The 14,296-nt window shown below is 35.7% G+C and overlaps 1 protein-coding gene across 3 annotated transcripts in view; it reads left to right on the plus strand.

Annotated features, from left to right (window-relative positions):
• Nucleotides 1-14,296, plus strand: part of Tmem164 (transmembrane protein 164) — a 166,387-nt gene that overhangs the window by 60,961 nt on the left and 91,130 nt on the right. For 2 of the 3 annotated variants that reach the window (XM_027930773.2, XM_071606684.1), the window contains exon 2: nucleotides 5,042-5,091. The exons of the other annotated variant lie outside the window; for it this stretch is intronic. In XM_027930773.2, the coding sequence (XP_027786574.1) occupies nucleotides 5,042-5,091 (50 nt within the window). The remainder of the gene's footprint in view (nucleotides 1-5,041; nucleotides 5,092-14,296) is intronic. 3 annotated transcript variants of the gene reach the window in all.

The following is a 14,296-nucleotide window of genomic DNA, read 5'->3' on the forward strand; positions in this document are numbered from 1 at the left end:
AGTATCAATTAAGTAACTTTTCTAGTATGAAGTTTAGCATGATAGGGCCAAAGGCCTTAAAACAATATACAGCCATGTCCTTGGGTTCCACATCCAGGGATTCAATCAATTGCTGAGGGAAAATATACAAAGAACATAATTGTGTCTGTACTTAACATATATAGATGTTTTCTGGACATTATCCTCTAAACAATATAGTATGTAATTATATAGCATTTACATTATATTAGGTATTATAAGTGATCTAGGGAGAATTAAATATGCAGGAGGATGAGCATAGGTAAATACTGATAGATAGATACTATTTCATTTTGTAGAATGGACTTGAGTATACTTTCATTTTGATATTTACAGGGATCTTGAAGCAAATCCCCCACAGATACCAAGGGACAGTGGTATTTCATTTGAAGAACAGTAAAGTCTCCTGTGAATGTGGACTAAGGAGATAGTATAGGAACTAAAAATGTAGACCTAATTTACATGTGCAAAAGGAAGATATTGGTTAGATAAATTGTTGCATATCCATATAATTGAATAAAATGAAGCTATCAGAAATGAGGCCATAGAAGCATATTGATAAACATGAAGTACATTCAGGATGCAGTTTGGCACCATGCATAAGACTGCCATGCTGGGAAAATAGGTGGAACCGGGAACAAAGAGGGCCTTGTCTGCTGCACATAGGATCCTGAGCTTTTTCTGTAGGTACTGGTAAGCCATGGAAGGATTTAAAATGGCAGATCAAAGCCACATTTTAGACAGATCCTTCTTGTAGCAGTGTGCCTGGAGGTTGGAGACTAGTGAAGAGATTATTGTAGTGGTCCTGAGGGAGATGATGTGGGCCCAAACATCTGAACATTAGGGAAAAAAAGCCTTAGGACAGATTTTGGGCAGCCCAAGGAATTAATCTTTCTTTTTGAGGGTAAGGTCATATGTACTTGTCTTTAGGAACACCCAGATAACTGGGTGCCCACATAGGAGGTAGAATAGAAGTACTGGTGCTGAAAGGACTGAGCCTGAGGAGGTTGTGGGCTAGGCTAAATAATACTCTTCTTTAGATGTCACTTTATTTCCTTTTCATTTAGTTCCTTCAAGTCCCTTCACTGCTTAACCTGGCTAACCCGACATTGAGGATGATCTGTGCTTACTGGACCCTCTTTCCAATTACATTTCTCCTAGTACCAGCACTTCCTCCTCTGAACAAAAGCTTTCTCTTATTCAGGTGCTATGAAAATTGTGATATGTTCAGTCTGGTGTTGGGATAATGAACAAGCTGATGGGAAACTGAACAATGATGACAGTGAACTCATATGACTGGGGACAGTAATAGCAAGCAGGAAAAATGAAGGCTGAGAGGTTGGGTAGGAGAGGTGAAAACCTAGAGCCATAGCAGTTCAGAGGTGGAGGATGAACTGAGACAGCATCTGGTGGCTAGATTGGGTGCTTAGGAACTAGCTGCATTCACAGGTTTTGAGGCAGGAGAACCTTAGAGCACTATGAGGACCTTTCCTGGAGAAGCTAAAGGAGTATGGTATTGAATGGAATCTGTGGAATTTTCTGGGGGGAAATCAGCCCAAAAGACTTAAGTTTCATAAGGATTTAAGAATTACAAGAACCCACAAGACCGGGGTATGAGGCAGATTGGCATGATAATGAGCCTGCTTTTGCCGAATGCTGAACTCTGAAACTCATATGCATAAATGTGACTTGCTGTCTTGTTCAGTTTGTATTTGGGGATGTCTTTAGTGTAGAGTATAGATCTTGGGAACTGTCTGGTGGCATAGGCTTGAGTCATTGGGGTGAGTCTCTGAGCCCCATGTGGTCAAGGGACTGGGCTAGAGTCTGAAAAAAAAATAAGCCCTGACCTGGTCTGTCAGACGTTAGGTGGAAAGGGCATTAAACTTGAAGTTAGGGTATAGAGGGGTATCATCCAAAGGTTTGTCAGAACTCTCCCTCAGTGTCTTCATTTGTAACATGGGGTTTAATAATACAGCCCTGAAGTGGCAGTTCTTTGTAGGCTCCCTGCTCATGCCCTTTAATTCATGGGCTGAGCTGGACAGATTTTAGCATGAATATAGAGTAGCTAGTTGGAGCTGGGATAGGCTGAGAGTCATGCTTCCTTGTTTGCACCTAAAAGTGCCCTCTCTTCCTACTTTATTGTATCTCAAGGGATAGTTTAGTTTTCTGTCTTCTAGTCTCAAACGCATGCTACTAAAATTTGGAGGTGATTAGAAACCAACCAAGGAAGAAAGCAGGGATAATCAGGCAAGGGCTGGGGTACTTTGGGCTTCTGAATTAAAATGTTATTTTCACAAGGCTCCGTTGGCTAATAGTGACTATAGATGTGACCCTAGCATGATAGAGCCAAGAGGTTCAATGTCATAAATTTTGAAGTTGCTAAAGGAGGTCTTAAGATCACTGAAAATAGAATATGATGATTTTGGGGTTCTTTTTCAGATCCACTCTTCTGTATCTGATTTAAAGATCGTACTCTTCATCTTGATGATGGGAATAAACAGGCAATGAAGAAAGGCCAAAGTGCTGATTAGAATGACTTGGGCGCATGAAAGTAACTACTGGAAACCTCATTTAGAAGGAAGACTAGATTAGCTGCCTCTAAAGAAGTTAGCTTTGTGACTGATGGAGGATAATAGGACAACCAACTGGGTTGGAACTGGAGGCTTATTCCCTGTAGTATATTTCTGGACATCTGGCAAAGGGAAAATGAGAACCAACCAAATGGAGTTATAGGGAAATTGGTCCCCAAGAATCTGCTTAGCCCACCTTACCTGTGGGTATAGAAAAGTAAGACTTAAAAGTGAGACCCAGTGTCACATTTTTACTTCTCTGTTTAGCATTTTGGAAGTTTCTGGGGGTATTCCACAAGCTCAGGAAGGCTTGGCTCATTAGAGATTCCAGAAGTACTAAGGACCTTTCCAAGGTGGCTGGGGTCCCTGTCTCCTCAGTATACTGTAGCTTCAGAGTGTAGCCTTTGATGGGCCTGATGCTGGGTAACTATGTGCAGCCTTCAACTTGGTCCTTTGCCTAAGGTGAGTAACTTTACTGCTGGATCAGGGGTAAAGAATACCAGCTTTATTTCTTTCTTGCACTGCTCCTAAGGGGGTGGGCTAGGGAGTGGGAATAAGGTAATGTTTGCATAACAAAAATTCCAAGTCTACAATCCTTATCCCAAACTAGGAAGGACAGATATATTTAAAAAATCAGAATCCTTTGAAATTTACAAAGTCAGTACTATGCAAGGTAGAATATTTGACATATATTTTCAGGGGGCCCTGAAACAGCACTCTACAATCAAATTATTATTTTTATGGAAAATATGACTGTTTACCATGTGAGGTGGAAATAAATAAGGGTAAATAATAAATAAGGGTAAATAGCCTCACCTCCATTCAAGTAATGTTTTGCTACCACCTCCGATTTGAAAAAAAAAAAAAAAAACAACCAAATTTTCATTTTGAGAGCTTTTTGGATTTGGCATTAAAGAATTGTAGACCTGTAATTATCCTTGGCTTTGTACTTTTAATCAAATTGATCCACAGGGGGAAAGGCACATTCTCTCTTGATGGCTTTTTCGTTGGAGGGGTCCTTTGATAAGGTATTGTGCAGGTGATGGACTCTGGGTCCTGTTCTTTTTAAGACCCCTTCTCTTCCATCCTTTTTCTTCTTCTTGGCAGGCATTCAAGCTGCCAAGCAGGTGTGTTTCCTTAATAATTTTCCTTATAGAACCCCTTTTTTTCTAAATGTAGACTCTGAGAGAAGGAAATGTTAAAAAACATACACATGATAAACCCAACAAGTCCATATTGCAAATAATATACATTCATCAGAGCTCTCAACAAGATAAGGACACATATTAGTGATTTCCTAAATATCACCTTTGAATCTCTGTAGGTAAAGGAACTTCACAAACATGAGTTTCATTCTTTTGTCTGCCTCTTAGTTCTGCATAATGTCTTGCACCTATCATAGTTCAGTCCAAGATCAAACATGCAGCATTTTGAGCTTATAGCAGGGGTTGAGCTCCTGGAGTTTTTATTAAATATGCAGATTCCTGAGGTCCCAGACTTGTGCAATCAGAATACTTAATGGGAGAACCCAGGGATTTGCATGTTCAACAGCAAGTTTTGCAGCAGATTTTTTTTTAAAATCTCTTCATGAAACATTTGAGTTATTGACACATAGGTGAAAAGTCAAAGGGCTGTGGGTTTTCAAAGGTTGTAATCCAGGTTTAGATCACACCAAGTAGCAGGGAACTGATTGGTGTCTTAGAAGTACAAGATTCTTTTAGTTTGGTTTCACCTGAGAGGAGAATGAAAGAGTAAAAATCATCTAGGCATGCTTAGAAACAAAAGAATCAAATCAGAGGGAGATTTGGAACCTGGGGGTGGTATTTTGATAGGGTTGCCACAGAAAATAGAGGATACTCAGGTTAAATCCAAATTCCAGATAAACAGTGAGCAATGTTTTAGTATAAGTGTTCAATGTAATATTGAAGACCAACTTTTACTAAAACATTATTCATTGTTTACCAGGAATTCAAATTTAACTTGGCGTCCTGTATTTTATTGCTAAATTTGGCAGTGCTGGGTATTGATAAACCCACTTTCCTCCACGGGAGGCAAACCAGATGGCATATGTATGCGTGTTTCATGCTCAGAATCTATTTTTACATGCCTTGGGTTAAAAGCTTCTAAGACTGCCTACTTGTGTCATATTGAAGTTAAAGCATTGAAGAATTGAGTCTTGTCACTTTCTCACAGACACACATTCTCTCTCACACATTTGCACACACATGTGTATGTGTGTGTAAACACAAACATGGACTTTGGAAAAACACCTTCTTGCCTTTTACATTTATTTTTTAATTCATACATCAAAACATAAAATTTTACCTTTTTAATTTTATATTATATTTTTTGTATATGTTAGCGCTTTGGTTATTTTTTGTGTTATAAAAGTGACACCATCTCACTGTGACTAGCATTTCTCTTGCTAACCATTCTTAATTCTTCAATTGCAGATCTTCCTCCTGGCCTGTCCTCCAAGTCCGGGAGCTATCGTGGTCTTCAAGTAAGAGAAAATTGTTTTTTGCTTTATTACCATTGCTCTTCAGTCTGTTTTGTCTATTTGATAACAAAGGATGATATGCTGTAAACACCTTGGCTTATACTACTTTATCTCTGGGTTTCTCCAAGGAAGAAAAGTCTGTAAGGGCCCATGGAAACAGAAAAATGCTCTATGTTGTCATGTGGTTTTAGCTCTGACAAATCCTTTCTAGCCAATAGAAAGTGTCAAAAATGTATGACAACTGGGGATATAACTCAGTAGTAGATTCCCCTGGATCAATCCCTAGTACCGAAAAAAGAGCATGGAATCTGGGATGCTGAAATCCCATAACCTCTGTGAGCCTCATTTGCCTTTCTGAAAAATGGAGATGATAATAGGACTGCATCCTTGAATTGCTGTAAGGGTGAATGGATTGATCCATAAAAAGGACTCAACAACAGTGCCTCATATTTATGTAAATGTGATGAAGTAAGAGCTACTATTACTGTAGAGACAAGGCACAAGGGATATGTGACTTGTTTTCCTTTATTTGGTTTCTCTGTCATGTAAGATGTAAAGACATAGGAAAAACAGAAAAAATCAAATATAACTCCCTACCCAAGATTACAGACCTGAGTTTCCTGTACATGATAAATATGGAGTGTACAGTTTTCTGCAGTGATTGAAAGAAGGGCTTCAGCAGTTAAGCACACAGGCTAGGTTTGGATGGGCTTCCTTATTTATAGCTCTATGTTCTTGGGCAAGCCTCTGAGTCTATTTGATCTTCTGTAAAATGGATAGTAGTACCTACCATAGGGATATTTTCTTCTGGAAAAAAAAACAGGAAAAGAAAGATGGTAGTGGGATCATAAAAATTAAAGGGAGATCAGTAGAGTAGAGGAAATGGACCAGGTGAAGGAGGAAGGTAGGAAAAGGGGAAATATTGAAGGATGATATTGGCAAAATTCCAAGTGTTACATTGTGTGTATATACTTAAATATGTAACAATGAATTCCACCATTGTATATAACTATAAATGCATCATAAAAATATGAAAAAAAGAAAGTATGACAGGTTGTATGGCCAAGGCTTGTTTCCTTGGAAGTTTTTGCCCTCCTTAATTTATTCTTAATAGTGTTCTGGTGGCCAGATAGCATCTTTCCCCTGCTTTTGCAGTATGATCCATCTACTCAACTGAGAAAGTGTTGCTTTATATTGAAGGAGACGGTTCTTGTTTTTATGAGTTTTTCTCCACATTTTTTGTGGATGCATTATAGTTGTACATAATTGTGGGATTTGTTGTTCAATATTAGTACATGCATACAATGTAACAATATAATTTGGTTATGAGTTTTATTTTCAAATGAAAGTTAAAATGAGAGAAAAATATCACCTTAATACAAGTCCTAACTCTTAAAAATAGCAAGAATCAAATCTATTAAAGTGTATTGCAAGCAAATCTTGTTTCTCTAAAGGCAAGTTTACTTAATGAAATTATCTAGAGTCCTGGAACCCTCATTTTAACCATGAATTGTGACCATCTCACTTATCAAACCTTTTATTGGAGTTGCTAATGAGAAGCTGAATCAACTGAATTAATTTCATCTCTTTTGCCCTTCCCTGGCCCCCATTTCGGAGCTATTCGTGAGCAGTGAAATGGCCTCAAGCCAGAGGAAGGGAACAAGAAGTAAAGAGCTTGGCAGATCCTTGGATAATTGAGAGTGGTGTAAATGGCTTTCTGATTTACTTAAGTCATTAAAGTGTTAGGTAGGGGAAAAAATACCCCATTTGCTGCTTCAAATAGCTCTTTGAAATAGCCACTTAGTCTCTTGCCTTAGGTGAGTAACTTTCTGCTGGGTAAGGGGTAATGGATTCTGATTTTAGATATTTGTTACTTGGACAGCTTCTAAGGGATAGGGGATTTAACCCTGTCACCCTCTCCTTGATTTTCCAAAATGAGCTCAATTATTCTGTGTAATGTTTTTAAAGTCACATTTATTATTATTATTTCATTATGATGAAAGAAATAATTCATATCATAGAAAATACAGACACATAAAGAACTAAATAAACATCACCCCAATCTTACTCCCAAAAGATAATTTTGGTTATTTCCTTCCTTTTTAATAAGCAGAGGTCAAATTGTACATTGAGGTTTTTATTGTATCTTTTCTAAATTTAATTTAAAATTTATTTATACATTTATGCACATGTATGAATATACATAATATGATTTCTGGATTTATTTTTTATGGTGGTTCTTTTCTTTTCCTTTTTGTGATTGGCTTCTAGCTCTATCTTTCCACACCATAATTTCCAAAGCAATATGCATTCTTTTATGTTGTTCTTCATGGACATAGGAACACACACACACACACACACACACTCATAATTGTGTAGGTTGTGGTATATTTTTGTTGTTGTTCATTGTTCATCTTACAGTTAGAGTCTTATATATACCTTAACATATCTTTTTCCACTCAATAATATCTCATAAAACCTATCAAAGCCTATTAGTATAGATCTTATTCTTTTATAAAGCTGCAAATTATTTCACAGAAATAATAATTTATCTAGTGATTCCCTTATTAATGAACATTTACTTTCTTTCCAGATTTCTGCTGCTAAAATCCATGGTGAAATAAACATTATGCATGTGGCCTTATATACTGTTGATTTAAACTTGTAGATGGATATATATGAATGTTTATATATAAATATGTTTATTAACAGATGATGCCATATTGATTTACAAATAAGGCTGTTATACTTTAATTTTTGTTTTTGTTTCTAATATATGAGATTATTATTTTCTCTATCTCTGTAAACAATAGGTGTTATGATTCTTTTATAATAGGACAACCTAATGAATGTATTTCCTTGGCTACTAATGAATTTCAGTATACTCATTTCTTTTTTATTGTTCAATCAAACTTATTTGAATTCTATATTCATACCATCTGCCCATTTTCCTATGGATTATTTATATTTTCCTCAATTGGTGAGATGTCCTTTACATTTTAGGTGCTGGCCTTTTATCTGTCATTATTGTTTGCTCATGGATATAGCTATATAATTTCTTTAAATGATGTAACTTTTTATAGCTTTATTTTATTCATTTATTTTTTATGTGGTGCTGAGGATTGAACCCAGGGCCTCACATGTAATAGATAAGTGCTCTACCACTGAGCCATAACTTTAGCCCACATATAATTTTTTTTTACATTTTTTTCATATCCAAAGATGATTCTCTTTATAACTTCTGGATTTCTAGTCATGTTTAAGATTGTTTTATCAAAGATGGAAAACAGCTGAATAGCCATGTTTGTCAATCATTAAATGTTTTATATACTAGGGTCTATTTATTGACTTTCTATTCCATTTTATCTATTTGACTTTTTTTTCTTTTCTTTTTTTTTGTATTGGGCATCGAATCCAGGGGCATTTCACAACTGAACTACATCTCTAGTCCTTTTTATTTTTTATTTTGAGACAGGATCTTGCTAAGTTGCTGAGGCTCTCTCTAAGTTGCTGAGGCTGACCTTGAACTTGCAATCCCCTTGCCTCAGCCTTTCTAGTCACTGGAATTAGAGATATGCACCACTGCACCCTGCACTATTTATCTGTGTTTTATTTTAATCAAAGTCACAGTGATTTGATTGCATTAGCTTAAAATATTTTTGACTATTCTTTGGCACTTTTTCCTAAATAAACATTTTAAGATCATTTTAGCCACTACCCACCAACCCTATTAGGATTCTAAATATAATTACATTAAATGTATAATTTAGTTTTTTATTATATTGTTATTTTAATCTAAGAAATAGTATTTTCATCTATTCAGATCTTGTTTTATATCTTTCAGTTAGATCTGTCCTTTTCTTATCTAATCAAAGCCTTTGTTGATTCATTTATTCCTGAAGAACAGCTGTTTTCTCTGTTATGCATGTAATATTTTCCCCCTTTCCAAGTGCTTCCTTCTAAAAATAGAAAAAAATATTACTAATTTCAAAATATTTATCTTATGTTTTATGTTACCAAATTTTTTTGTTCTGCTAAATTTTTAATTTTTTCTTTCCAGTGGTTTTAAATTATTTCATTTTCTTGTTGCATTTATATGAAACTCAAAGAGCGAATTTTTTAAAAAAGGTGCTGGTAGACTAGTCTGCCTAAAAGTGATTATAAATTGAGATATTATCTGTGTTCCTCCATATTTGCTGTTGGTGTTTATTATTTTATTATATTTAATTTATTTATTTACTGAAGATATTATTTAAAGAAGGGAATTCTTTCTGTATTTTATCAAATGCTTTCTTAACATCTGTTGATCATGCTGGTTTTGTTTTTCATTTAAGTTTTTTGTTGTTTGTTTTTGCAGTGCTGGGGATGGAACCTAGGGTCTTGCACATGCTAAGCCAATGCTTTATCACTGAGCTACACTCCCCGCCTTCATTGAAATTTTTGATACAATGATTTATGTTGATGGATTTTCTTGTTTTGAACTACTCTTCTGTTACTAAAATGAACCCACTGTTCATAGTGCATTATTATTTTGATACATTGCCAGAGTTAATATTTTATTTATAACCTTGCTTCAGTAAACATGAGTGAGGTTGGAGTCATTTTTTTGTATTCTTTTCATCAGATTTTGAGGATTAAGTTATTGTGATTATGTAAAATGTACAACTGAGTGCTTTTTCTTTCTCTCTGGTCTATAATACTTTGTTAACCCTTAGAATGTATGTGTCCATTAGCCAGGCACAGAGGCATATGCCTGTACTAAGCAACTAAGGAGGCTGAGGCAGGAGGATGACAAATTTGAGACCCTGGGGCTGAAGATGTGGCTCAGTGGTTGAGCAATCCTGGGTTCAATTCCTTGTACTGCAGAAAAAGAAAAGACAGAAGGAAGAAATTATGTGTTCTTTAAAGGTCAGATGAAATTCACCTGTGAAGCCCATCTGTTCTTGGTTCTCTTGACCCATAATCACCTTTCCAGTGTTTTCTGTGATGATCTATTTAAATCATTTTGTCTTTGTTTTGGCCATTTGTATTTTGCTAGGATATTATCTATTTCTTTTAAGTTTTTAAATTTCTTAAATTTAAAATTTAAAATTTTTATTTAAGTGTTTAGCATCGTATAATTTTATTCCATTGTGTGGAGATACCATATGCATTGTGAAGTTGAGAATCCTTTTAGAAAGTAGACAGCTTCTATTTAAAATAATAACTCTGCCTGATATTATTATGAATTTTTACTGTTTTCAAAGTATTTTGTCTTCAATTAGCTCACCTAATCCTTTAAATGATACTGTGAGCTGGGAAATACATTATGCACACTACAAATCAAGCAGTTGGGGGCCAGGAAAGCAAGCTTACTTAGTGGCAGGGTCAGCATTCCTTTTCTTTTCCTGTTAAGGTGCATAATTAGGTTTGCTGTGTGCCTAGGCATAGTGGGAAACACCCAGTATGGACTATCTCTTTTAATCCTTCCAACGAACCTGTGTGGAAATACTAATGGTATCCTTAGTTGGATCAAGGAAACTGAGGCTCAGAAAGTTTCAGTGGCTTGTGCATGGTGCCTGTGGGATTTGATACAGTGTCTCTCTGACTCCAGAGCCCATGTTCCTAATAACTACCTTATGTTGCTAAAGTGAATATTTTCTACTATTCTATTATTGTTTAAAGGGTTAAAAGCACGAAGTCAACTTATTTACAATTCCATACAGCTCAGTGCACGCAGATGGGCACTATTGTGGTTTCTATACCAGTATCTTGTGGGCTCATTGATTAGCATTGTCTACTGTCTCTTACTTTCTGCATTGGTCCCTTACTGTGACAGCCTTGTATGATTTTGCCAGCTTCCCAGTGAAAGCAGGGTTTAGCATGTTCTTTGTGGAGACAAGCCCAGTTACCGCAGGAAAGGCATTATGATACATGTAACAACTTTATGCTCCAAGCAGGGATAGTACTGGCAATTCTTTTCTGGGGTGTGCAAGGGGCAGGATTCTCTACAGGGTTCCCGTGGTACATTTTTAAAAATTTATTTCTTACATACATGACAATAGTGGAGTGCATTACATTCATAATTATCCATTCACAGCACAATTTTTCATAACTCTGTATATAGAGTATGTTCATGCCAAATTATGCCATTATACATGAGCTCTCTTATTATTTTTTGCATTACAATTCTTAATGCACCTTTATACCACAATTTATCATATCTCTGTTTGTATATAAGGTATGTTGACACCAAATTCGCATCTTCGTTCATGTATTTTGTATAATGATGACCGTCTCCTTCCACTATCCGTGGTACATTTAACAAGGGGGAATGACAGTTTTCCAGTGTTCTGGCTTTGTCCTAGGCCTTTTCATTTATGTGTACATTAGTTGAAACATGACTTGCTAAGTTCTCTTGTTGTAGCCTGCTGCTGGAAAGGCTGCCTCAGCTTAAACCATGCATCCAAGATATGCAGCTAAAATTGGAAGGGATTTCTATGCAGCCCACCACCACATCAGTCTTGGGAAGGATGCATCCTTCCTTTTCCTGGTTCCTGACTCCTCTTTGTGAGTGCTTATATAGCAGCACCAGAATTATTTGTTGAATTGTGTCTGTACATACAATGCCGTTCTGTGTCTCTTTGAATCTAAGCCATTTTCTTTTTAGTCATTTGGATGATTTAAATGGCTTTTTCCTGAAGAACAATCCACCAATACTTTCAACATCTAACCACAGAATTCTTTCTATTACTCAATTCCCAGTAAAACCAATGCAGTCAGCCCTTCATATCTGTGAATTCTGCATCCATAGATCCAGTCATCTGCAGCTTGCAGATATTTGAAAAAATATTCATCTGTTTGGAATATTTTCTTGTCATTATCCCCTAAACAGTAGTATATAATGACTATTTAGATAGTTTGTATATTATATCAGATATTTTAATTGATCTAGAAAAGATTTAGTGTACCTTGCAGCAGGGTGTACATAGGTGATATGCAAAAGCTACACCATTTTATATAAGAAACTTGAGCATCCGGGGATTTGGCATCTGCAATAGGTCCTGGAACCAGTCCTCCAGGTATAGTGAGGGATGACTGTATATTCTTAGAGATAATTTTGAACTCACTGTTCTACTTCCAAGTTTGATAAAAGTTATCTGTCTCATTGACTTTTAGAGAACCTATCCAGTCCCATTATATGAATCAGCTTGCCAGACCAGTTCTTAATAAGTAAGATTTGTTTTTGAAAATCCAAGGGAGAGGAGAGCCAAGAATTCCCTTAGCTCTCTCACACATCACTTGTATCTTCTCTCTTCTCTATGCTCTTTTCCTTAGTTCTTTTAAATTTCATTATAGAAAATTTCAAACATATGCATATTTTTATTCATATGTAGTCATTTTATTTTACTTACAGTACTGGGGATTGAACTCAGGGGTGCTCTACAACTGATACATCTCCCCCCCTCCTTTTTTTCATTTTTTATCTTGAGACAGGGACTTGTTGATATACTGAGGCTGACCTCAAACTTATGATCCTTTTGCCTCAGACTCCTAAGTCACTGGGATTACAAGCATGTGCCATCATACCTATTTTTTCTTTTGCCATTTATATATTTTATTCTCTAAGATGGTTAATTCATATTCTCAGTTTTATATTGGAGTATTTTTCTTGTTGATTTGGATGAATTTCACATGCATAAACGTATAAATCCTCTATGACTTTTGTAATGTGAATGTTTTCCCTACATTGCCTCTTAATGAATGTTCTAATGATTCATTTTATGGATGTTAGTTTTGCATTTTTTGGTGAAATTGATTGATCTACAAACTATATTAATTTCTTCCAATGGTTTTTACTTGAAAATATTTCCCATTTTAAGATTAGAGAATTAAATTTAAAATGTGTTTTTTTTTAAATACTCAATTTGTAAATCCACCTAAAATTCATTCTGTGAACAGCATGAAGTAGGGATATAGCTTATATTTCCCCCTAGTCATTTATTCGTGCACCACTGAATAACTGTTTACCTATGATTATCACTATTTCACTTGTAGTATAAATCTTTACATATGCTAGGATTTATTATAGAGACTTCTACTATTCTATTGATCTCTCTGTTGGGGTTGCAACCAGCTTTATATTCTTGTTTTTGCAACAAATGGTAGGCCAAATTCTCTGCCATCTCCTAAACCTACCACTTTACCTACAGGTTTTTCTTAGGTAGTATCAACCATTTAATGAACTTAAAAAAGTTTTTCTCAGGTGCTCCCCTAAATCCTACTAGGATTTTGACTGGAGTTACGTCAAACCTAATATCATTGGCATAGTTACAACATTGAGTCTCCCCATTCAGGAAGAGACATGATTTATTTTTTCATGTACTTTTCTTTTATGTTCTTCAGTTTTTTTTTTTTTTTTTTTTTTTTTTGGTGTGTGTGTGAGAGAGAGAGAGAGAGAGAGAGATTGTGTGTGTTTCCCACATATTTCTCACTAACATCATTCCTGGGCAGTTGTACTTTGTGATATCATTTATTATATTTCCCAAGTAATTATTACTGGTGCATAAGAAAGGTTTTGTTTTTTTTTAAAATTTTTTTTATTATTGGTTGTTCAAAACATTACATAGTTCTTGATATATCATATTTCATACATTTGATTCAAGTGGGTTGTGAACTCCCATTTTTCCCCCGTATACAGATTGCAGAATCACATCGGTTACACATCCACGTTTTTACATATTGCCATACTAGTGACAGTTGTGTTCTGCTACCTTTCCTATCCTCTACTATCCCCCCACCCCTCCCCTCCCCTCCCATCTTCTCTCTCTACCCCATCTACTGTAATTCATTTCTCCCCCTTGTTTTTTTTTTCCCTTTCCCCTCACTTCCTCTTGTATGTAATTTTGTATAACAATGAGGGTCTCCTTCCATTTCCATGCAATTTCCCTTCTCTCTCCCTTTCCCTCCCACCTCTCATCCCTGTTTAATGTTAATCTTTTTCTCATGCTCTTCCTCATAAGAAAGGTTTTGATGTTGTATGTTTGTTTTATATTTGGCTACCATGCTTATTTCTAATAGCTTTTCAGCTTTTTCCCTTGAATTTTTTTTAATTTATATATGACAGCAGAATGCATTACAATTCTTATTACACATATAGAGCCCAATTTTTCATATCTATGGTTGTATACATAGTACATTCACACCAATTTGTGTCTTCATATCTGTA

Source organism: Marmota flaviventris, chromosome X (genome assembly GCF_047511675.1).
Source record: "Marmota flaviventris isolate mMarFla1 chromosome X, mMarFla1.hap1, whole genome shotgun sequence".
NCBI classification, from domain to species: Eukaryota; Metazoa; Chordata; class Mammalia; order Rodentia; family Sciuridae; genus Marmota; species Marmota flaviventris.